Genomic DNA, 25,652 nt, shown 5'->3' on the forward strand with positions numbered 1-25,652 from the left:
ATAAAGCGGGAGGCCAAACTGATGGTGTTTATCCGTCCAAAGCTATAGAACAGACGATGCAGTTCATTTCAGACAGAAGCCAAGAGACAGACGAAAATGGAGTTTAAAGAAAGTTTCATCTGGACGAATAACCAGAAAAGAAAAGCAGAATCTTATCAAAATATTAAATCCAAAAGGGAACCTTTACCACAACAGCACCAAACATCCTGACCGCCTCACAGCATCAAAACCCAAATCCTTTTGTCAGAACCAGAACCTCTGAGCTGAACATGACAGACTGTCAGCGTTTGGGGACACGAGGAAACAAAGGTGGTCTAAAAGAACAGACTAGAACAGATGGATTTGCTGTATGTGCAGAAAAAAATGGAAGATATTTATGTTTAACCAATGAGAGGCATTTCATTTCCTGCAGGTAAACGCTTTCATGCCCCCTAAAAAACACGAGTATCAGGTACAGGTGGTGTTGGACCAAACGTGCAGCTAATCAGGTGTTGGAATTTGATCTCAATTTCTGTTTTATTTTGCATTTTTTTTCTATTGTGTGTTTTATTTTGAAAGTGGTTTGTGTTATTTCCTGTTGTTTCTTGTCCAGGTGTGATTACAGGTGTGTCTAAATAAATGAGGCTATCAGTCCCAGCTGTGTGTTGGCTGAGAAAGAGGAATTGTTTAGTACAGAACAGAACAGACGACCCGACAAGGAAGCACTGAAAACCCAAAAGAAGACAGAAACCTGAGACTGGTGGGACACTTCCAAACAGAACCGAACCAAACCAGACCCCCCCACAGTGAGACGATGAGAGAAACGTCTCATTCTGTCTGGATTGGGCTTCCAGCAACACTTTTTACCGATGAAGTTGGATTGATTGGATTTCGATTAACCACAATTACATTTTATCAAATCAAATCAAATCAAACTTTATTTATAAAATAGCGCTTCTCATGCACTTTGTGCAGCTTGAAGCGCTTTAACACTAAAAACAGTAAACACACAACATTACAATAAAAACCCCAACCCACCCTTCACCCTTCCCACTTCCCTCCATTAAACCACATGACCCATGGCTCCCACGTACAATGAATTATGACTATGTAACTGTAAAATAAATAAATAAATAAATAAATAAATAAATAAAACTGCATTTTAGAGAATATTATTGAAAAAACTAAAAGTCTAGATGCTTCTGATGCATAATAATCTATATGGTGATGAAAAACTCCCAAACAAACCTTTAGAATAAAAAAAAAGTTTTGTGTTCCAAAGTTTCTCACACAGAATAGAAACGTGTCTGACAGCTAAGATGAATGCAGGATTCCTGGTTTTGTTGTGTCTGAGGTCAAACTCTCTGACTGAGGCTGCGGATGGGAGATTAATGAGGAAACATGCATGATCACAGCCAGAGACAAGACTTTCTACCAGAACCGCCTGAGGCTGGACCTCGGGTCACAGCACCGAGCTGCAGCAGAACCACTTTCAGGGTAAAACCCTCATATAGCTCCACAGACGAAGACCTTCAGGTATTTCTTCTGACTTTGGTAAACTCAGTCGAGGTTTAAAACCTCAAACTGACTTAAGACGCAAAAGTCCAGTTTTCTGGTGGATTCCTGTTTGTACTGAAAGAGTGAAGCTCTGCTGTGAACTAAAAGATCAACCTGTGATTTATGTCCCATGCAGAACCCCATTTTTGGTTTCCAATCCCTGATGTGACCCTCAGAAAAACAGACGGGTTTCTAAAGGTTTTATTTCAAGTTCTTAGTTTAGTCAGTCCAGAGTTTTTCCTGAAAACAGAGACGGTTCTGCCTCCAAAATGTTTTTTTGTTTGTGATGCTTCATGTGATCCAGAAGCTGAAGAGGCTTCCGGCTCCACGACTGCATTTTTTTATTGTGTCGCTGCAGAAACAGAAACTGTCAGTTTGAGTCTGAAAACTGCAGACAAAGCTCTCACAGGAGTCCGGCTTTCTTAACCCTCGTATTGTCCTCAGATATTACCAACACATTTTTCCCTTGGGGTCAATCTGGCCCACAGAAAACTGTTACCAGCGTTTTTATGTCCGGCACATTGTTTATTTGTTAAATACATAAATCACCTCTTGATAATGAAACCTATCAGTGAGTTGACCTGTTCTCTAGCGCCACCATCAGGCCAAATGTTTGGATTAGAATCAATGTATCTTGAAAAGTTTTCCTGCAAATCTCAGTTTTACTGACAACATTAACGACCACAAGAGAATGAACCCGATTGGTGATGATATGACCTTTGCTGTAGCGCCACCATTAGGTCATCCATCCATCATCCATCCATCCATCTGTCATCCAACCATCCATCCATCCATCATCCATCCATCCATCCATCCATCTGTCATCCAACCATCCATCCATCCATCCATCTGTCATCCAACCATCCATCCATCCATCATCCATCCATCCATCCATCCATCTGTCATCCAACCATCCATCCATCCATCCATCATCCATCCATCCATCCATCCATCCATCTGTCATCCATCCATCTATCTGTCATCCATCCATCCATCCATCCATCCATCTATCTGTCATCCATCCATCCATCATCCATCCATCCATCCATCCATCCATCCATCCATCCATCTGTCATCCATCCATCCATCCATCCATCCATCCATCTATCTGTCATCCATCCATCCATCCATCCATCCATCCATCATCCATCCATCCATCCATCCATCCATCCATCCATCCATCCATCTGTCATCCATCCATCCATCCATCCATCTATCTGTCATCCATCCATCCATCTATCTGTCATCCATCCATCCATCCATCCATCTATCTGTCATCCATCCATCCGTCATCCATCTGTCATCCATCCATCCATCCATCCATCTATCTGTCATCCATCCATCCATCCATCCATCCATCTGTCATCCAACCATCCATCCATCCATCTATCTGTCATCCATCCATCCATCCATCATCCATCCATCCATCCATCCATCCATCTGTCATCCATCCATCTATCTGTCATCCATCCATCCATCCATCTATCTGTCATCCATCCATCCATCCATCCATCCATCCATCCATCTGTCATCCATCCATCCATCCATCCATCTATCTGTCATCCATCCATCCATCCATCCATCCATCTGTCATCCATCCATCTATCTGTCATCCATCCATCCATCCATCCATCCATCCATCCATCCATCTGTCATCCATCCATCCATCCATCAATCTATCTGTCATCCATCCATCCATCTATCTGTCATCCATCCATCCATCCATCCATCTATCTGTCATCCATCCATCCGTCATCCATCTGTCATCCATCCATCCATCCATCCATCCATCTATCTGTCATCCATCCATCCATCTATCTGTCATCCATCCATCCATCCATCCATCTATCTGTCATCCATCCATCCATCCATCCATCCATCTGTCATCCATCCATCCATCCATCCATCATCCATCCATCCATCCATCTGTCATCCAACCATCCATCCATCCATCTATCTGTCATCCATCCATCCATCCATCCATCCATCCATCCATCTGTCATCCAACCATCCATCCATCCATCTATCTGTCATCCATCCATCCATCCATCCATCTATCTGTCATCCATCCATCCATCCATCCATCTATCTGTCATCCATCCATCCATCCATCCATCCATCTGTCATCCAACCATCCATCTATCTGTCATCCATCCATCCATCCATCTATCCGTCATCCATCCATCCATCCATCCATCCATCATCCATCCATCCATCCATCCATCCATCCATCCATCATCCATCCATCCATCCATCTGTCATCCATCCATCCATCCATCCATCATCCATCCATCCATCCATCTGTCATCCAACCATCCATCCATCCATCTATCTGTCATCCATCCATCCATCCATCCATCCATCTGTCATCCAACCATCCATCCATCCATCTATCTGTCATCCATCCATCCATCCATCCATCTATCTGTCATCCATCCATCCATCCATCCATCTATCCGTCATCCATCCATCCATCCATCCATCCATCCATCATCCATCCATCCATCCATCTGTCATCCATCCATCCATCCATCCATCATCCATCCATCCATCATCCATCCATCCATCCATCTGTCATCCATCCATCCATCCATCCATCATCCATCCATCCATCCATCCATCCTTCAATCTCCCAAAACTGCTGAACCTCTTTAAGGGTCACTGGGTTGCTGGAGCCTATCCCAGCTACTGTTGAGTCCACCCTGAACAGGTCACCAGCCTGTTGCAGGGTCACACCCTCACATGACCACATATATTCAGAATCACTGATGAACCTATGAAGAAGGTTTTGGTCTGTGGGAGGAAACCCACACACAGACAGAACCCAGCAGGGATTGGAACCACGGCTGAGGCGAGAGTGCTAACCGCTACTCCACCTGTTTCCACCAACAGGAATATGAATATTCTAACTCAGCGGCGGGACTGCAGCTGTGGTGTCTCCGGTTGGACAAGCAGTTGGACAAGCAGCAGCCATGAGGGGGTGGAGGAAGCAAACATCATCCATGATGTGTCAGTCTGTAGGCTGGTCTGGCTCTGGGGGGGGGGGTCCAGAGGTCATCGGGGTTGTTTAAAAGCAGGGCTTTGCATCTGTGTGTGTGTGTGTGTGTTTGTGTAGTTGTGTATGTGGCCTCTAAACATATTCAGCAGAAAAGCATGACAGCGCTGCAGGCTGTGGTTTCCTCTGATTTCCTGCCAGAGTCTTTTACATCAATCTCTACGTAAGCGGGAGCTGCAGTTCCTGCTGAGCAACTCGCCCACCGCCGAGCTTTTCTTTCCCTCCCCCATTCGCTTTTTCCAACTCTTCCTTATCTGTTTCTTCTCCGGCTAGCTGCAGTTTCTTCTCTCCATCTTTCACTCTCTGTCTCCTTCTTCCAGTTTCTTTATTTTCTCTTTTTGCTTCCTCCGTGTGAAGGTGCCTTGCTCAACACTCGGGTAAACGCCATTTTCTCCCCTGTTTTTGTCTGCGTTGGTTTCAGTTTTCATCTCTGGCAGGTCAAACTGGCTTCGCCCTGCATGCTGTCAGGCTGCAGACTCACTAAATCATCCCTGCAGAAAGGCTTTTGTTTGAGATGGGATGGAGACGGACACAGGAAGTAGACAGTTTATGTAACCGCTCAGCTGAGGCGCTCTCACCTCAGGTAAACACTGAACCTTCAATTCTTACATGACCCCCGCTGACCTGCTGGATCTGTGCAGACGTAACGTTTACAGACGTGTTTCTGCTGCTGCATTTTGGCAGAAATGATTCCTATTTCACTTTTACACTTGACTTACATCAGTTTTCATCTTCTAAACTATTTTCAAAGCATTCCCAGCGTCTGCCCCTCCAGAAAAGCCCCAAACCATGTGGGGGGTTCCTGGAGCAAAATGTCTGGAGACAGACAGCTGTTCTGGTTTTAAACCAGTTCACTCACCGATGTTCTGAATTTTGATGTTGGGCCGGACTGTGTAGTCTGGAGACGTCTGACCGGAGTCGTCATCCGCCTGAGAGGCTGAGAAACCAGAGAGAGGAAGAGAGAAAACATCCCATAAACGAGAGTTTTCCAGAGACTTCACTTTATGCCACGGACTGAGGAGAAAACGGGAATCAGTTTGGGGAACCAATCGTTCCAACGTGTCGGTGAATGAATGATGTTGTGATGAAATTCACCAGGGTCACATGGATCGTTCCTGACATCCGGAGGATTCCCATCCTGTTCTCCGGGACCTGGGCGGTCAGGGTGCAGCGGGCGCCACGGTTGACAGGAAACGAGGCCAGCACCGCTCTTGAAGGCCGCTGCGTTGAAGATGACTAAATGCACGGATGCAGGTTACGGCCAAGCGGGGAGAAACCCCCCCCCAAACAAATGCAGATGTAAACAAAGGTGGGCGTCATGATGCCAGCGGTGACTCTAGGATGTGTTTGGATGACGCGTGTGGGGGGGCCGGAGCACGGAATGTATTAGTGCCGACATGGAGGGGGGGGTGGAAGCGTTTCTGTAGCATAAATTAAATTTAAAGTCAGTACCAGAAATGCTTTTTCCTTTTCAAAATAAAGCTGCGTTTGTAGACTCAACATTAAAGGAATCCGCCAAAGCGCTCTTTCAGCACCACTGGGGGGGGAAAACGAAATTCAACCCCATCTTTGCATTTTTGGTTTGATTACGTCACAGAATAAGTGATGTTGAAGTAGAATATTTTAAGTCTTTTATCACTCTTTATGAGCAGCGATGAAAAAGAAAAAGCCGTTTGGCGGATTGATTTTTCATTGTAATTTTGAGTCAAATGCAGCTTCATTATGAAAATGAAAAAACATTTATTGACTTTTATTTGTAGTTATGCTACAGAAACACTTCCATAGGGCTGTAAATGAAGAAAAGAGGAGGGTGGAGGTGTGGAGCTCTCACCAGTGGAGCAGCAGACGTAGACCCTCAGTCTCAGGCAGCTGTGACCGTGGTGGTGGGTGGGCGTGGCTAAAACAGAGGACACGCATGTCAGACCCGTTCCCCCTGCAGCCTCATCAGAACAGCAGCTAACCCCGTGTCCTCAGCCGACCCTCCTCTAGCTATTATTCCCGCCCACACGCCGTGGATCCTCATGGGAGGAGAAGTTCAACATCCTGATTTCAGATCAGCCCCCCCCCCAGGCCCCCCGACTCACAGATGTAGTAGTACTCTTTGCCCACGTTGAACTCGTAGCCCAGAGAGAAGGCGCTGTATCGCTGGAACTTCTCCGAGAACTTGATGGGGGCGTGGGGGGCGTGGGGCTTGTTGCACTCCCAGCGTTTGGACCCCCCCTTGGGGTCGCAGGAGCGGTAGCCGTGGTAGTTGACCATGTAGAGGATGTACTGCTCGGCGACGACGCGATCCAGCCTCCCCCGCTGGCTGCTGTTGTAGTGAGGGCAGTAGATGTCCAGGTAGTCGTTGACGCTGACCTGCACCGTGAACCCCTCCCTACGGAGCCTGGATTCAAACGACAGACGGACAGAAAAGGAGTCAGCGCAGAAAGAAAAGGCAGTTACCGCTAACCGCTATCGTTTTCTAGGACACAGTTTCTGCAGAGCGGCAGGAGTTCTTTGGAAATTCCCCTCTGAGTTGTGGGTGGGACTGTTGGCACAAGGTAAGCCTGGCCCCATTTCCCATCATCCATTTCTGCCCTGCGTGCTTACAGCCCCTCACAGGCGTCCAGTTCTGATGCAGGAAAACAAAGACCTTCATGGATCTGTTGGTCTGCAGGTGGACGATCAGAAAGGGGCGGAGCAGGGAGCCTGTGGCTCCGCCCAGCATATTTTCTACATCACAAATATGATCTTTTTCAAACAGCATTTTTTTCTTCTGCTCATGATCCACAGTCATTTGAATAAAGACATATTCCGAAATGCAGTTTTAATCTTCATTTTCTTTATGTTCTCCATCATTATCAAAATAAAAACCAAAAACAAACAAAAAAACACAGCTTTCCACATGTATTATGATGGCTTTGATAAAGAAATAAAACTACAAATCAGGTCCAATCGTACCCCTTTTTACCAGAAATACTATAACGAGAAAACTGATCTAATAACAAAGGAGTTACTATGGCAACCACCTCCAGAAGAAGTGCTATCAGTAAGGCAGCAAAAAGAATGAAATGACTGTAATTTAATTCTCAATTGATGGTCTCCCTTCAAAAAAGAGATCTCATCTCAATGGTAAATGGCGTATGCTTGTATAGTGCTTTCTACCTACAAGGCCCAAAGTGCTTTACCGTCACACACACACATACAGTCACACACACGTTCACACACACAGTCACACACTGGTGGCCGCTCTGCTGCCAAACACAGGCGTCTGCCCACCACCAAGGTGGGGTTCAGTGTCTTGCCCAAGGACACTTTGACTCATGGGCGTGCAAGGCGGGAATCAAACCTGCAACCTTCTGACCATGGGTCGACTGTCTTACTGCTGCCCCAACGGCCAGCCCCAATGGGACTTCTTGGTAAAATAAAGGTCAAATAAATAAAAACACTAAAAAGGACAGTACATTATTTATTTTTTAGTACAAAGTATTTTTCATATAATCTGAAGGTTTCTTTGTTTCTGAGACGTTGGAAAGACGGATACATGTTCCTACAAACTCATTTTTGAAAATAATCAAAACATTCAGACTTGAGGATCTCAGTATTTATACTACATTTACAGAAATTTCTCTGTTTTTTTTTGTCTAAACGTGGCAAAGCTTTAAAAATCTTTTTTTTTATTTCACGCATGAATCTGAGGTTTAAAAATTCCATCTTTAACAGCCTAATTGATAAATAGACAGTCTAGATTTTTGGGATGATCAAACTTCCACTTTCACAAAGTTCCAGTGAAGTCACTGAAGTTGACACTCTTTCAGTCTTCATGAACTATTCCATCTTTTTTTATTAAAGCCGGCATTTCTTCATCCACATCTGCCTTGAAGCGAGTGTCAAGCAGAGACGGATCCTCTCCACCGCTGCGCCTCCCCCCAAAGCCCTGCTGCCGGCCAGGTCACTGAGGTGGAAGGAGGTCCTGTCAGCGGCGATGAATGCGGCGGCGGCGGCGGGGCCCCCGGTCTGCACTCGCAACCCATCATGCATGAAACCCCTCCAGAGGGCATCAGCCTGTAGGTAAGGGGTCATTACAGATTTGTGTGACTTTCTGTACAGAACAGCTGACTCTCCTCTGAACAGGTGTGTGCAGGTGTCACTATAACACTAACTATGACTAACGAGCTGTAATTAGACAACCTGCACCTCATTCCAGAGGCTCCTGCAGGGGAGCAGTGAGGTGGAACGTCCTGCAATAGCTCGTCTGCACCGTTAGGTGGAGACAAAGTGCTTTCCTACACCAGCTGACCTCCTGAATGCATCTTTTCTGTCTGTTGGGTTTCCTTTCCACCTACATGCTAGTTAGTGGAGAGATAACACGTTCCCGCTCCCATCTGTGCGTACTTTGGGCCGACACGAGGAGCTTCTGTCACACATCTTTCTCATTTTCTGGGTCAAATCCTGGAGAGAATCCACATTCTGTAGCACAAGCAGGGCTGGAAGTGTCCGTTACAGCTCATTCGCTCTCTGGCTTCGCTTCCTGTCCTGGTTCCTCTCAGCTCCTCTTCCCCAGTTCCACACACGCCGACGAAGATGAATATCAATTCCCTTAGCTGGAGCTCTTCGTGGGCCATCAATCTTATCTCTGCCTTCCATCCGCACCGCTCCGATGTGAGATGACAGACTGTCGTCTTACAGTTTTGTGGGAAGAGACGACGCAACAGTACTTCAAACGGGCTTTATTTTTAGCGAGGGGAGCATGCAGTGGAGGAGGCTGGGTGAAGGACGCAGGAAAGTCTACGCGTCCAGGAAAAGAAACTAAAATAGGCAGGAGGGAGAATCCTGACAGAAGAGATAAAAGAGACAGAACTGATCCAAGTCTAGGAGGAAGATCTCAGATCAGAATCAGAACTTTTTCAATCAAACCTCTATTTTCAGAGATTTCCTTTCTGTTTCTAGAATCCTTAAACATCTGATCACACAGATATTTGCTGTTGGAGGATGAAAGAGTGGCGTGGGACGCGTGGGTGAAGGAAAAAGGGAGTCCGTCCAGGTGTAAGCTGTCGTACAGGAGGTCCATTTACAGACAAAAAGGTGGCGAGAGGTGAGAGGACAAAAGATGGAATATTTTAAGGTTTTGAGGTAGAGGAGGAGGAGGAAGGCTGCGTTTAATGATGATGACAACAAAACGCTCGGCCCAGGGAGTGAGGTAGAGGCCCAGGCTGAGGCTCTCTGGTGGGACCAACATACATGCAGGAAAAGATGCATGTATGAGAGTGATGGCTCTCATACATGCATCTTTTCCTGCAGCGCTGCCCCCCCCCCCCCCCCCCATCTCCGCCACGCACCATCTCTGCCGCAGTTCTGCTGTCTCATCATCCTTTTCCTGCGAGTGGGAGTGTGCAGCTAGTTGGTAAAGGCTGCACAGGCGGGTGAAGACTGCCGGGGGAGGCAGAAAGCGAGAGGGGGGGGGGGGGGGGGGGGGGGGGCAAGTGAGGAAGAATGAGACAAAGATAGCACCACAGCACCTTTCACATCTGCACCAAAACGAGTCTTTGGAGAATACGGGGAGTCATAAATAACCACGGCAAGCCGGAGCCGAGCTGGAAGAGACTTTAAACACAACGTGGACAGAATCAGAACACGGGGAGCCTTATCCATAACGCAACACGGGCTAATGAGGGCAGCCAGAACATACATGTAGAATAGAAAAGGCTCTATTTGCTCATTCATAGCAAGTTATATTGTCATCGCAATATTGATCACTGATATGGCATATGGCGAGTTTTCCTCATATCGTGCAGCATTAATCTGTGAGTACCTAAAATGATGTATGTGAAGCATCTATTGTGAAGCATCTATTGTGCAAGTGTGAAACAGCTATTGTGTGTTTGTGAAACAATGGGAGTGCATTTCTGAAACATTGATTGTAAATTTAAAAAATAAAGAACAACTTTGAGGTAATGCTGATGCACAAATACCAACCACAGATTATGCACAAATAGCTAACATTATCGCACAAATACAAGCTAATCCTACAGTAATATTACAAGCTCATGCTAATGTAAAAACACGAGCTAATGCTAATCATATACTAGCTAACGCCGTTTTTTTCAAATTTAAAAATGTGGGTTTTTTTCTTTTCTTTTCCTCAAACCTTTAATATTTCTTTCAGATTTAAAACCTTTTTAATTGTTTCTGTTTTTCACTTTAAGCTGATCCCGCTTGCACCCCATGAGTGAGACGTTCTGCGATGACGGGACTGTGAGACCGTCACCGCTTTTCATTCAACAGAATCCTGGAAGCTCTTCCTGCCTCTGAGGGCAGAAGTCCGAACGAAAAGCTGCTCTTCTGTTTTAAGACGTTTCCAACGCATGTGGAACTTTAGGACGCGTCTCCATCAGTCGGGTGGTCCTGATGTGAACGAGTGTTAAATATTGACCACCTGCCGCCAGAATGAAAGGATCAACCCCCCAGGTAGATGTGCAGCTGCTGTTTGTTCTGCTTCACGCTGAACCTGGAGGCTTTCAGAGAAACTCCAGCAGTTGGTTGAGTTTTCAGGCTGAAGCATTAAAATAAAGACGGTTACTGTGGGGAACTGAGTGACACCCAGTGGCGGTTTTTGATATGGGCGATGTGGGCGGTCGCTCAGGGCAGCACGTCATAGGGGGCGGCATTTGCCGTGCCTGATGCGTTACGCATAATGTGCTTCATACTGATTTCAAAGAGGAGGCTTGGCACTTTTAATTTGAAATTGCTTCAGCAGCCGACACTTAATGCTGGTATTTTGACACATCAGACTATTAAGAATCTCTTCCTCCTACTTCCTCTTCACACTTATGGTGCAAAAAAAAAAAAAAAAAAAAAAAAAAAAAAAAAAAAAAAGAATACCTCAGAGTGAAACAACGTAAAACAGGCACATGAAAAGGAATTAGGCAGAACAAACATCCGTGCTCAACCCAATTTCGAAAAAAGCAGGCAATGGAGATTATTTCCCACAATTCTTTGCTCCGACACAGCAGACCCGATGCGCACGTGACCACCGCCCTCTGCTACAAGACGCTTGCGGCCACACCTCTTTGCGGTAGTCTTTGGAACATAAGTAAAAAAACTCGAGAGGGGAGCGCAACTCGCCGGTGGCTGGCTGAATCAGTTTTATTTCAAGTTTTATTTTTTAGATCTAATCCCTCTGTTATGTTTCACAAAGACACACACAGGACGTCACACATTAAGAAATTATTGCTAAAAACGAAGCAGGAGTCCAGCTCTAAAAAAAATGCTCTAAAAAATGATGAAAGAGCAAAAAAATGGAATTATTTGATTTGTAATTTCTTATTAATATTTCCAGGCTTTCTTTGTTTTTTGTCCTGCAGCATGTTCATATTTGTATAATTTTGACAGAATATATTTAAATGGAGAACAAATTATTACAAGTTATTTAAGGTTTAACTTGAATTATTCTGGATTAATGTTCCTGTTTTTATTCATATTTATGTTCAAAAAGTTCAGTTTAAAAGGTTTAAAAGTTTAGCTTTAGTGTGTTCAGTAAATGTTTATCTTCTTCGGCCCAAAACCTAAAGCGTGTTTTTAACTTAGGCCCCTGTGTGACTGAGTTTGACCCCCCTGTAATACGAGTCTAGAAAATTCATGCATTTTTTGAGTAAAATGGCTAAATAGAGGATAGGGAACACAACAGGATGTTGTCAAATTTTGTATGTGTCGGCGGGGGGGGGGGGCGCTGGTGGGGTTACTCGCCCAGGGAGTAAGTTAGTGTAGAACCGCCACTGGTGACACCAGTGATATTTAGTATAAATGCACGTTTCACACACTCACACAGACAGACAGCAGTTAGAAGTGGAACAAAATAAAAAAGCTCTTTACTGTTTTCATACAACTGAAACACATTATTTAGTCCAAGGCAGTGCACTGTTCTGGTTATTCAACATTAACTTTGATGCTTTTTTAGTTTATGACTCTTTACTTCTGGGGGAAAAAGTCCCATTCTGCTTCATTACACAAGTTTTCTCACTTCATTCATTTTTTTTTCCAATACATTATGGAACCAAAGTATCGATCAAATGCAAAATGTTCTCAGAAATGTTCAGTGCTGAACGTTTCTATCAGGAAGGATGAGATCAGCAAGGCATCATGGTTAATGACCCTGAAGGCATCCTCCTGGGTAATCACCACGAGTCTCTCTGGAAGGATAAAACACCAATACGGGGCGGCCAGCCCTAAATCGCTCCTGCCATCAGCTCCCCTGACAGACACGAGCTGGGCTCGGCTGGATTTCCCCGAACATCAGCACCAGAACTAATTACTCGTGCACGCAATCCAAAGACAGACAATCAGCCGAGCACGAGCCCAAACGCCTCTCTTGTGAGTCGTCACTGATTGAGTTAACGCTGCAATTAACTCCCCTAGTTTGCAAGGTTTGGATCCACAGAGGAGGTAAGGAGTGCTGAGTCCGCCTGGAGGAGGAGGAGGAGGAGGAGGAGGAGGAGGAGGAGGAGGAGGAGGAAGAGGCCCACAATGCTGTTCCTGTGTTGCATTCAAGGTCCACTTCTAAGAACGTGAAGATTTTCCACTTTATTGTACAATGTAAGTCTTGTTTTCTTTCTAATGCTAATGCAAAAATCCTCCTCCTTTTGGCCCCAGAAGTTTGCCTCCACAGTAATAAAAGCAGAGCTGGATGCCCATGAGAACAATTTGGAATCTGAGGCCCAAATACCTGCAAAATCTCTGAAAACAAAGACCCGCCGGCTATGGCCGGGAAGCATTTTCAGGCGACTAAAAACAGCAGCTTGAATAGAAAAACAAAGCAGGAAGTGGAACGCCGCCCAAATCAAGCGGATGGAGAGATTACTCATTTGTAGCCAAACAAGAGAAGCATGGATTAGCTGATTGTCTGTGCGGATGGCTGAATGTCTAATGATTTTATGATTACGGCCCTTCTTTCTAAGCAATCTTCCACAATCAATGCCTTTTATTTTACCTGAAAAAGTCGGGGTGCTGTGAAAATGTGAAGGCAGTGGTTTGTAACTCACTTTATTCCCAAAACATCAACAACAACGAAAAAAATCAGACTCCTGTTTAAAAAGAGTTTCAGCTGGTTTTTAAATTTGACACCAGCAGCAAAAACATTTGGACGCAAACAACAAAAGACTGGTTAGTGGAAACAGTAAGAACATGGAAAGGTCAGGGGTCGCCGTGGTCATGGAAAAAAAAGCCCAGGAGAACCAGAAGAAGAGGCACAGAAGTGCAATCGAGATGCTTCAAAAGGGTTTCAGAAGATTCTCCCTCAGCTCAGAACTGCTCAAACTGCCGCAGTCATCACAATATTGCATGAAAAAAGAACAAAAATTTGAAGAAATCTCTGTGCGCCGGGGACTACGCAGAAAATCCACAATGCAAGCCGTGATTTTGAGGCTCCCAGAATGCACTGCTGGATATCCTTTGTGAACACGAGACTCACTAACTCAAAGAATCGATTCTGAAATGTTATTTTCTTCGTCATCAAAGCTCATTTCAACCTCAAACGGGGAGAAAAGGTGCACACAGGTGTGAGTGCATCACCTGCTCCAAACCCTCTGAGCTGTCCTTCAGCAGAAAAACTGCTGCTGTCAATCAAAACGACCTGCTCCTGAAGTGAGAGCCGCTCTCCAGCGTACACGAAAAAAGCATCCCTGCCTTTCAAACAAAAACACACATTTGTGGCATTTAGAGGGTAAAAAGGAAATCTGCAGTTTGAAACTAAAGAGAAAAAACTTCCCCGAAGAGGTGCTGCACTACAATAAAGCCTCCACAATCTCTTCTCCTGCAGAGAAAATGGATTCATCCTTTTTAAGCTCGAGTCACGTGGACCTGTTGGGGGGGGGGGGTCTGTGGGTTTCTGCGTTGTCCGTGGAGGGTCCTAGAGAGGAGCGGCTGCATCTTAAGGGGAGGGCAGGTGTGTCTGCAGGTCCCTTAAGGCTCGTGTCATGAAATGGACCGTACCATTATTGTGCGTGTGGTAGGTGTGTCGTGAAGTGTTTGTACGGACAGCTGTTGATGCTGGTTGGCCAATGTCCTCATCTCTGACAGTCAGGCTGCAGCTAGGAGCGTGCACGTGTCCCGTGAACAGCACAAACGGGCTCCTTGTTCAGTCTGCAGGATTTTGGGGGGGTTAAAGGAATAAAAAGTCTGTACGGCACGCCTGCATCTCCCCTACCTCCGCCTTACGTGTCGTACAAGTGTTTTTATGACCTATCGCCTTTAGCATGACCGTAGAAAAAACGTGCACGGACATTTTCTCTGTACGGATCACTGAGCGGTTTTGTGATGGTCACCTGGGTACAGGTTTAACCATTTCTCATCCGCAGAAACTGTCTACCTGTTGGGACAGTTTTTTTTTTTTTGGGGGGGGGGGGGGTGTTTTTGTCTGGACATCCAGATGGGATCATCTTAGTGCTGCTGTGATACAGGAAAGCCATTTCAAAGAACAGATACTCGGAAGAATAACAGGACAGTTTCAGAAGAGGCTCCCATGGGGAGGACACAGGATGGATCCAAATGAGATTTTTCCAGACATCTGAGACCATCTCCAGGAGAAGTCACTGCCAAACAAATCCAAAGTGAACCCAGAAACAAAAACACAAGAGTCAAACCGTCCTGACCGTCTGCCACATCAAGCCTTTAGCCGATCTCCAACCGTGAGTCCACGGGTAAAGGTTAAAGTCATGAAGACGCTGATGGAACAGCTGGGTTCTGCTGTTCCTGAAGATCCTCTGCAGCTCACCAATCATGGGTCAAAGATTGGCGCTCAGACATTCAACAGCACATGAAAGAGCTGAGAGACAGCAGTAACATTTATGTTCTCCAGACTTTGAAGTTTGGAGTCTGAGGAGCTCGGCTGCTCTCACAGGAAGCCGGCAACAGCAGGGAGCCCCTCTTTAAAAATCCAAATCTTTGAGCCCCCGCTCCAGGCTGGCACACATATCGCCTCCGGAGCGAGCGCCACAGAGAGGGAAGAGAACAAAGATGGCCGACAGGAGAAGCAGAGAGGATGGAGGGAGGAGAAATCCAACTAGCTGTGAGTCAGAATCAGACCGAGTCACATTTAGAACAGATCAGTCCATGGACTCCAGGAGGACGGAGGATCTCTGATAACTGACCTTCAACACGGCAGATGCAGGGACAGCTGTCAGGACAGGAAGAAATCCTCCCTTCCCCAATAAATAGGACTCTTTATCCTGTAAGAAAAGGTTTTCCAGGCTCTTCAGATGAAATCGGTGAGCTCTGCTTAGATAATGAGAACTTCATTTCTACCAGTAGTCCCGGTCTGGAGCTTCAGGTGTGTAAACATGACAGTAGACGTCAGTACTGACCTGGCAGATGCTCGTTCTTTTAGAAAAGGGTTTTGAACCATTCGCAGTGTGTCACTGCTGGACAGAGGACTGATCAGAGGTGAAGGGGTCACGGGACAGCTGGCAGATTCCCACCAGAGTCAGACATGGCATCGCAGCAGACAAGCTTCTAAAGCAAAACGGAAAGAAGGGACCATGCATGGAACCAGGGTCAGAACCCTGTCCCAGTCTCCAGAGCACTGAATGTACTTCATTTCCCAGCAACCCTAGCGTCCACCTCCTGGACGATGCAAACCTGACTTTCTCTGCCTGCCGCGGGATCCTGCCCCGGGATCCTAACTACCCCCGTCTCTTCTCTGATGATCTGATGCCTGTTATCCACTCCTGCCTGCCCCTGGTTTAGCTTTGTGGACTTTTAGCTGAGCTAATAAAACCTTCTGCATGTGGATCCAGCCGCCTGTTCGAGTGACAACCAGGTAGAAACATGATTAAAGACCCACTCCAAGAAAAATGGTGATGGGGGGGGTTTTACCATGTTCTCCATCATTCTTTCTCTGATGATGGAGGACATAAAGAAAATTTGAAGGAAAAAGGCTTTTCTGAGTATTTCTTTATTCAAATTATTGTCAATCCGTAGCAGAAGAAAATAAATGCAGTTTGAAATAGATGGTAATCTAACGTTCTGATCATCCACCTACAGACAAGCACAACCATGAACGTCTGTGTTTTCCTGGTCTGAGCTGGAATCTGGATCAGAACTGGACGGATGGATGGATCTGATGTTAGGTCGGGGTCGGGGTGGGGGGTGGGGGGTGGGCTGTGAGCTAGTGGGAGAGAGTGTGAACAAAGGAATGATAGGAATCATCTCATACTGCAGATCAGATGAGGATCAAAGTCAGTTTCTAACATCTTGTCATGGAGGGAGGAGGTCTTGAGGTTATGAGTCATGAGTATCTGGTCTTCTCACGGCGCCATGACGCCGTCACACGTGGAAGGAAGACGCACAACTGCAGCTGCAGGCGGACTACAACAAACGCTTCCCTAAAGTCAGTGACATCTCTGTTCAAAGGAACCCCCCCATGAGATATTTGCAGCACCAGATGCAGCAAACAATAAATGTACAGAAGGGCTGATTCGGCGGCTGCATGAATAATTCAGCCCCTTTTCTTAAAATAACCCATCAATTTTTTAAAAATAAATGTGGTTTTCTTTGTGCAAACAAGCCCTCAGCAGAGCAGAGTGGTCATGAAGTAATTATTTACACGTTCCACTAGAGTGCACCGATAAGAGCCCAGAGAGGACAGGAGCGGGGGTGGGGGACGGTCTGCCCAGGTAGCATGTCAATCTTTGGCCCATTAGCAGGTGATGCCAGCAGCAGCAGCTCCCCCGGCACAGCACAGCTTTCTCTTTTGAATAATTGACTGGAAGCTGAGCATACCCCCCCCCCCGCTTCCCCTCCCCTTGAGTTTTCCCCCCCATCTCGCTCTATGTCTTCCACGGCTGTGAAAGCAAAGGTTGCTGGTAAACACGGCAAACTCATGGTGAAGCAGCATCTGATGTGAGGAACAGACAAATGTCTTTCTCCTCCAGGATCATTTCAGCTGCTGCAGCTGCTGCAGAAAACTCCCATTTTTCCCCGTCTGCCTCCGAAAATCTGATTTGTGGTGATCAATGGAGAGCCCGGCACACTGATGAGTGAGCCAGAGAGGGAGACGTGTGGCAGAAGCTGCTCGTCTCTGGGAAATCCACCTGCTCGCACAAAAGGCTGCGTCCCGCTCTGGAGACGGAAACCTCTTCTCTGGAACAGAGATGCATTATCGCCAGAAATCAAATTCAAACGCGGAGCGCAGCGAAAAGATCACATGAAGGATGAAAGACAGAGGCGTCTCAGGATGACGGACAGCTAGATAATTGCTGCTGAAGAAACCAAAGAGAAGAAAAACTCTGCTTCTGTGGTGGCTCACAAACGGCGGGCAGATGACCCCTCCGCCCGCCGTTCTGTCACACCGCCATGCTGGCGACTGGAACAAAGCCTGGGCGTCTGCATGTGATGAGGTCTGAGTGAAAAGTAATGAGCCCAGATCTAAAGGCTGTGTCACAAAGCCGCTGTGTACAATCTGTGCGTGTTGCACAGATGAAAACTGGTCATTTGTGAATTTACGTGGAAAAAGTGAGAAAAGGTGTGGTCTTTACAGGAAATGTGCACAGATGTGTCAGGAAGGAACCACGTTAAAACCACAAAAGAAGTCCAAATAACCACGCAGAGAACATGTAAACCTGCGCTTCATTCAGTTTCTTCACTTTGACATTCAGAGCACTGAGCAGAGATCACATGGCGTCAGCACCATGGTCAGCGCCCGCCGTGGGCGTCACGATGCTCTGTTTGAAACAGGATTCCCCAGATCAGCACCAGTTCTGGGTCAGCTGCTGGGCGCCAGCCTGCCGGAAGGGGGTGGGAGGATGAGCCCGGACAATCCGGACCAAGGGTGAAAGGTGGGTGGATGCGTAGACCCGTCACACGATATGCTAATGGTGCATGAACTGTGTATGATTATTGCAATGATTATACACAATTCAGTGGTGATTCGTGCGTCAGTTATGAAATTTGAACGTGATATGTGCGTCGTTTACGCGATCTAATAGTTATACATCAGTGGTTCATATGTGAAACGTCTGTAAAACAACACACATTTGCTTATCCATCTAGCAAAAATAATGCACAATTATTGCGGAAAATGTACACAATTGTGTATGAACTATGTAAAATACACATAAACTTTGTATTTCCAAACCAACAAAACATTTTGAACAGCTCAAAACCGAATTTAGGTAACGACCATCGGACATCGAGGAACGATGATCCCAGTAAACACTCGTGAGTTACGTGAATAACAAATGGATGACAAAAGACCAAAATTAGTCAATTGGTCAGTGGGAGCTGACCGTGGTGCTGAAACGATGGGATTTCTGCTCCCTGCTCTGAATGTCAAAGTGAAGAAATTCAACGAAGGGCAGACTTACGTGTTCTTTGTGGTTTTTTCGTAATTCTGTGGTTTTAACGTAATTCATTTGTGAAAATTTCACGTGTATACTACTTTTCTCACATATGTTCGCATATGACCAGTTTTCCTCCGTTCCATGTCCACTAAATGTACGTCGTGGCTGTGCGATACGGTCTTAACCGTGAGTCCCGCCGTTGGTCACACACCCCAAACACACATCATTTCACTCCACACTGGTCTTCCTGCTCGCTGCAGCGTCTCTTCCTATCGTTCTGCAGGCCGATCCTTCCCTCCATCTCCTCCCTGCACCCCTTTCATAATTCATGGACTGTGTTCCATTGAGCCAGGCAGCCATGTCAGATGAGAACCTGCTCTTCTCTGCTCTCAGGTGTCAGTTCAGGCACACCTGTTCACACTTCTGCACATTCGCTCTGAAAGTGACTTTGCTTTTTATGCAGCGAGTAGTGTAACCACGTCGTTTATCATCTGTCAGTCTGTTCCCGAGCTGACATGGGGGGGTTGTGTTCTCAACACGCCGTTATGCGAGCCCGTTCTTCCGCCACGGTTAAACTTGGTTATGGTGGCGAGGGATGGTCCGTGACCCTCTGATGCTTGATTTCAATAAAACAGCTTTTAGCTGTTTGCAGCAGAAAGAGTCAAACATCACTAAATGTGTTTTTATCTCCTGAAACCAGAACTTTTACTCAATTTATTAAATCGGCATGATGCAGAAACCTGGCATGTTACTGCTTTATATTCCAAAAACTATAAAACGATGATACAAATACATAGAAATTAAGATATTATTTCATTAATCGATTTAAAAAAATGAAGGAAACAAACAAAATGTTCATAAAAGTTTCTGAAAGTGTGTTTTAATTCTAAATAAACCCAATGAATAGATGCAGAAACTCTAACCCAGTTAGTTTAAAAATAGAAAGATAAATAAAATGAAAAACTCAGCTGAAGAGTCTCTTTTAAAAAAGTTTCTCACCTGTGGAGCAAACCAGGAATAAGAAGCAGAACAAAAACAAATGAGAAGAACGTCTGCAGTTTCTGAACAAAGAACTTTAAACATTTAAATAAAAACTTTACAAAACAGGAAAAATGAAAATGTGAGCTCAAAGCAGAGACTCTGCTTTCCACAAATACTTCTGTTTCCCTTTGAGACATTTGTTAGGAGATTTCCAACAAAGTCAAAGCAAAGTCCATTTTCACAACTATAAAGTATATATACTATAAAGTACTATAAAGTATTTATAGTTGATCCAGTTTAAGCACAAAAAAGATCAAAAGAAGAGCATCATCCTTAAGAGAAAAGCGTCTGAAAGGAAATCTATTCATTTATACAGATGAGTTCATTTCGGTTGATTACATATTTACACTGCGGAGCGCCACTCTGCTGCTTCCAGACATTTACTGCTGAGCAATATTAACTGGTAAAGACGAGATGATTTCCCTGTCACCAATTATGAAGATTGTTTCATTAATCCCATCAATGAATGGGAGATTTCTTTGAAAACTCCCAAATCTCCGCTTCGGCTCAGACGACACCTGAGATCGACGTGAAAAGTTTCCTTCACAACCCGGCGGCTGGATTCTAGTTACGCTGATTCTACAGCAGCTTCTGTGTAAAATCAGACACGCATGAAGGAAGGATTCCTTCGTCAGCAGAAGCACCAACTAACAGGAGCAGGTGCTGTTTGTTGTCATAAAAGTACAGATGCATGCTTTTGTCATGGGCCGTTCTAAGCTCCAGACGTTAAACCGTTTTATAGCATTGTGTCAACTAGATGTGCACGTCTGGTGGATAATTGCAGAGAGGCTTTGCTCACGTAACAAACGACTGACACGGACTGAACCGGTGTCTGTGCCGCATGCTTTCCACGACACACAAATACAGACGGTCCCTGTTTGTTTTTGGCTAACTCATGGAGGGGGGGATTCTAGTATTTCAGTTTCTGGTCACACAGCCACATGCTGCACATTTTCCACATATGACAATTGGCTCTATGGTGATCCATCTACGTCATTCATGCGTGTTTCTGGCGTTCGTCGATGTGTGCAGATGTGCAGCGAAGGTCTCGGCCCACAAGTCTTTAAGTGAATTCAGTTTTAAGCTGTTCAAAATTCTTGAAGTTTATGCAGATTTTATGTAATTTATAAGAAACTATCACATAAATCTTACACAATTGTGTGTGATTTTTAAAAGATGCATACACAAATGTGTCCTTCCATGAGCGTTCCATGTATGTCTAACGGACTTTTCACGCATGAACCACCCATGTTTAACGTTTATGTCACGTCTACGGCGCACAAATCACGTTCAAATTACATAATTGATGCAAAAATTACTAATGAATTACATGTGAACATCACAATAATAACACAATTCATGTTCCACGTTGGTTTACGTGTTCTTTGCGTGTTTATTCGTACTTCTTCCGTAGTTTTAACGAAAAGGCCACAACTTTTCTCACGTATGACCAATGTTCATCCATGACACAAAATGTATGTAGTGGCTTTGAGACACGGCCTGCAGGTAGATATGTTCTCCCTCCTCTGCTGTGGACATTGATGAGCCAGCAAGTTAAAGTCAGTTGTGTGACTTTTGTTCTCTGCGTTCGCCCCCCAGAAAAAGGCCTGAGATGGTTTCTGCGTCAGGAAATCCACATGCAGGAGACCGGGCTTTTGGCGGGAACTTGAACTTTATCAAAAGATAAACAAAAATAAACAGAAAACTTTACACAACCATCTGTCAATCACATCTGAACTTAGAGTCCTTAAAAAAACGTGAACGTGTTCTTTTTCTCTAAATGCTTTCCTTTGAGCTCGGTTCTGCTGGTTGGACCGGTTCCGTCTGGCTCGGGTGCAGATCAGATGAACGGATCCGTCCTGAACATCTGGGATCCTTTTACAGTTAAATCAAAAGCTGGGAAAACGTGCCAACAGCAGCGCCGATGAGGCCGGAAATTTAGCAGAGACTTGGAGAAAACGGACATTTTTAAAAGCCTCAAAAAGAAATGTTTCTTCTTCTTTGCTAACTGAAATCCAGACATTTGGAAAGTCTGCAGCAGATGAAACCATAAACTCTGTTTGTCAGCAGATTTAAGGCAGATTTGGTTTCTTTCTAAAATTCCCTCCACCGTCTCATCGTCTTTGTTCTTTAAAGCCTAAACTCTGCGGATGAAGATGCAGTTTAAAACGTCTGTGTTTGATTGTTGGCACTTAAACCACGAACCATCTCTAGATTAAAAAAAAAAGAAAATAAAAAAAAGAAAATTCTGATCGTTCGGATTTCTGGAACAACAGAAAATGTTGGATAAACATTTAAATTGGGCTTTAATTGTTAAATAAATCTAGATTATATTTCAAAAACAATCAAAGGGGTTTTTCATAATAAGCCCATTGAGACGACTGTTGTTGTGAATTTGGGCTACAAATAAAATTGATTTGAATTAAATTGAATTGAATAAATGATAAATGTAGACTTTTCAGCTTCTTTACACTGAAACGTTCACAGTTAAACTAAAAATGACCTACATTGGGTTGTTTTAAAGATTAAAAAGAGATCATTTACTTTTTTTATTCAACTCTGGAAAAACCCTCATTTGGGCTGAAATGAAACCATTTTTCCCCCAAAAATCATGACTTCTCCTCAAATAAACCCAGAAATTTGTTCCTGAAAACTGAAGAAGCAAAGACTTGTGTGGTAGAAATCAGCCGAGTGTTTTCAGAGAGAACTGCTGCTCGTGCGCTACGGCGTGCACGAATCATGAGGCGCATGAAATATTCAGCGTTGTGAATGTGAGATGACACATTTGATTGGTCAGCTGACCGAAGGCCAACTTCCACTGCAGGCCGAATGGATCTGAAAAAGATGAAAAAATTCTGCCCCTCACATGACGGACAGCTTCATAAACGTGTTGCACAAAAACGCCGCCATCCACGTGGAGACAAAGCCGCCCCACCCCCCTCAGAACCGCACACACCATCAGAATAGAAAGGAGGCTCATTAGCTCTTTAATCAATGCTAATCAGTGCCGGCTGCTCCAGCAGCACGGGGGGGTCAGAGAGACAACATCCACAGGAACACCCCAACCACGGCGCCGTGGACACGTTTTGATGTAGCCCTCTACCAGCACAGCCAAGCCTCGGGGGCAGGAAGGCGGACAGACGCGCGAGTAATGGGATTTCAGGGCAAAGAGACGGCAGAACAAAGAAGAAGAAGAAGAAGAGGTGATGGAACGCAGAGCCTGAGATAAGCTTCATGTCCAAGGGGGGGGGGGGGGGGGGGGCAATGGCAGCCAGGGAGGCGAAGGCGGGAAAAAGTTTCTCAGAGACTGACGGCGACAAAGAGCCGAGAATTGAAAGATGAGGGGCAGATTATTAGAAACAGATCTGTGGGGCAGAAACGGCTGGAAGAAAAAGATTGTTTTGGTGGGAAAAGAACATTATTCTGGCTGCAGAGAAGGGGGGCTGACAGCAGCGGGGTGGGGGGGTGGGGGGCAGCTGGTAGACTGACACAGGATGTGGTTATCAATATGCAACGCGGGGGCCGTTCAACAGGCCACGGACTGCAGGGCTCAACCAAAACTTTGGTGCAAAGTGGAACCGCTGTGGCAGCACGCCGCGGCCGCACGCCGCCGGAGCACGCCGCACGCCACGGCCGCCTGCACAGAATAGTAATGTCTGCAAGAGGACATTAGCATTTCAGATAGAGACGGGCGGCTCTGGCGAGATTCCTGGGTCTGAAGCAGCCGCGCTTTGTACCGAGGCTTCCAGGAGCTCTGAAAGTGACCTTCTGTGCAAAAAGATGGAATCCGCTCACTGCCTGACGCCTCCGACTCTGTGGTTTTCATTTGGTTTAAGAGCCCCTCCCACTAAAAATGGTGTTTTTAACATGTTTTCTGATGATGGAGGACATGCATAAAGACAATTAAACCGATACAAATCACTGTTAATCAGGAGAAGATGAAAGAATGCCGTTTAAAAAAGATCATATTTGTGACGTAGAAAATACTCTGGGCGGGGCCACAAGCTCTCTGACCCGCCCCAAAATGATGCTGATTTTCACTGCTCCGTCTGCCGTGTGTCTGTCACGGTTAGACCGCATGTTCTCCGCACTATGGGACGCACCAAATGAGAAGAATTCAGAGATAACTCCATCAGTTTGATGAAGTGTCTTCACAGTTTCCAGAAATCATTGGTAACCCGTGTTAGAGCGGTTAGCCGTGTCAGCCGTGACCTCTTCAGATCGCCGTGACCTCTTCAGATCGCCGTGACCTCTTCAGATCGCCGTGACATCAGTAAACACACCAGAGGCAATGATAAAAAGGTTAAAAGGCCTACTGGCTCTGAACTGTACGGCTGGAAAGATCCATTTCTGCTGCACCAGTAATGTTAGGTCGCAGGGGGGGGGTGAAGTGCTGTAAGCTAGCAAGGCGAGGCTGTAGACAGAGAGCTCTCAGCAGCAGGGAAGGAAAGGAGGGGATGACTTACTCTGTGCCAACGGCCCCGCCCACAACTTTCTATGGAACTACAGAAACTGTGTCCTAGAAAACGACACAGTTTTTCCGACTACAAACGTCATAATTCATCCTGATTAGGAGACGGCTGGGAACAGAATTTAACAGCAGCAAAGCTGTTTGATCAGCACCAACGCGACCTGAGCATCCGACTTCCTCCTGCGTTGTCTAGAAAGTGAAGCTTCTCTGTTGGACGAGCGTCTGTGTGGGGAATGAGCGCGGGGAGCTGAGGCTGATGGAGGGCAGAGGTCAGCAGAGGTGGAAGGGAAGGTGCGACGGAGGAAACAGAGACAGTGATGGAGGTGTAGTATGAAAGCAGGGGGGGGGGGGGGGGCGGCCGGAGGGAAAAGGGGAGCAGAGGTTACGTCTCTCCTCACATCCTTGTCCGTCTTTATGATCGTCTCCATCAGCGACTCTCTAACCTTCAGCACAAGACCAAGAGAAGATGATGAATGGAGATGGAAAGCAGAGAAAGGACGAAGATTAGTAAACACAGTGATGATGAAAAATGACAAACGGTGGGAGGGGGGAGGAGGGGGGGGGCATTAGGCGAAGAGGGGGTAAAAAGTGGAGGTAGGAAAGGTGACATTGGAGTGTAGAGGAGAGCGAGCCGCCGGCGTTTAGCTGGAGGACGGCCACGGGATTACATTAGAGGAGCACGCTTTGGCTGCTCCTGCCGGGAGGGCCTGCGCACACACGTGCACGCCCACGCGCACGCGCACACGCTAACACACGAGACGAAGAAGCATCCAGCCTACTTATGCCTGCTAATCTGCGGGGAGCCTCCTCTGCACCTCTAGCCTCCATGGTGCTCCGGCCTGATAACCTTCACGGTGACAAGTCTGCCTTCCTGGAAAAACAACGATAACTTTGTCTGCAGCCACAAAACGGGTCACATGATCAGCGCCGCATATGTGACCTTTGGCTCGCCGTGACCTCAGCTCCTCCTCGTCACACAAATGCATTTGAAACTCTCCTTCCTGGTTTATTTCCATTTCCCAGCAGGAAATTCCTGCATTAAGTCAAAATCCAGATTTTTTTGTTCTTCTGGTGTTTTTATGAAAGCAGCGATACGTCAGACGTGATGAGGAGCAAACTCATGCTGATTAGAAATTAGTGCAGTTAGTCACTGAGACTAGAGACTGAAGGCAAAAAGCATTTTCTGCTGGAAGAAAATCCATTTTGCTTTTAAACGCAAATCATTCAGCAAAAG

General features: G+C 45.8%; 1 protein-coding gene and 2 long non-coding RNA genes across 4 annotated transcripts in view; 1 reads left to right on the forward strand and 2 right to left on the reverse strand.

Annotated features, from left to right (window-relative positions):
* efna3a (ephrin-A3a) overlaps nucleotides 1–25,652 on the reverse strand; it is a 94,809-nt gene that overhangs the window by 2,849 nt on the left and 66,308 nt on the right. For both annotated transcript variants that reach the window (XM_078955143.1, XM_023959716.2), the window contains exons 2-4: nucleotides 6,676–6,977; nucleotides 6,423–6,488; nucleotides 5,451–5,528 (exon numbers count right to left, since the gene is read on the reverse strand). In XM_078955143.1, the coding sequence (XP_078811269.1) occupies nucleotides 5,451–5,528; nucleotides 6,423–6,488; nucleotides 6,676–6,977 (446 nt within the window). The remainder of the gene's footprint in view (nucleotides 1–5,450; nucleotides 5,529–6,422; nucleotides 6,489–6,675; nucleotides 6,978–25,652) is intronic.
* LOC144995446 (uncharacterized) lies at nucleotides 8,030–9,548 on the reverse strand. The gene is made up of 2 exons (XR_013658980.1): nucleotides 8,920–9,548; nucleotides 8,030–8,638 (listed from the first exon to the last, which is right to left on the reverse strand). It is a non-coding gene; the product is annotated as an uncharacterized LOC144995446 (long non-coding RNA).
* Nucleotides 10,054–12,624, forward strand: LOC144995097 (uncharacterized). Its single transcript, XR_013658735.1, has 3 exons — nucleotides 10,054–10,377; nucleotides 10,780–11,176; nucleotides 12,362–12,624. It is a non-coding gene; the product is annotated as an uncharacterized LOC144995097 (long non-coding RNA).

Source organism: Oryzias latipes, chromosome 11, assembly GCF_053564925.1.
Source record: "Oryzias latipes strain Hd-rR chromosome 11, Olatipes_Hd-rR_3.1".
Classification (NCBI taxonomy): domain Eukaryota; kingdom Metazoa; phylum Chordata; class Actinopteri; order Beloniformes; family Adrianichthyidae; genus Oryzias; species Oryzias latipes.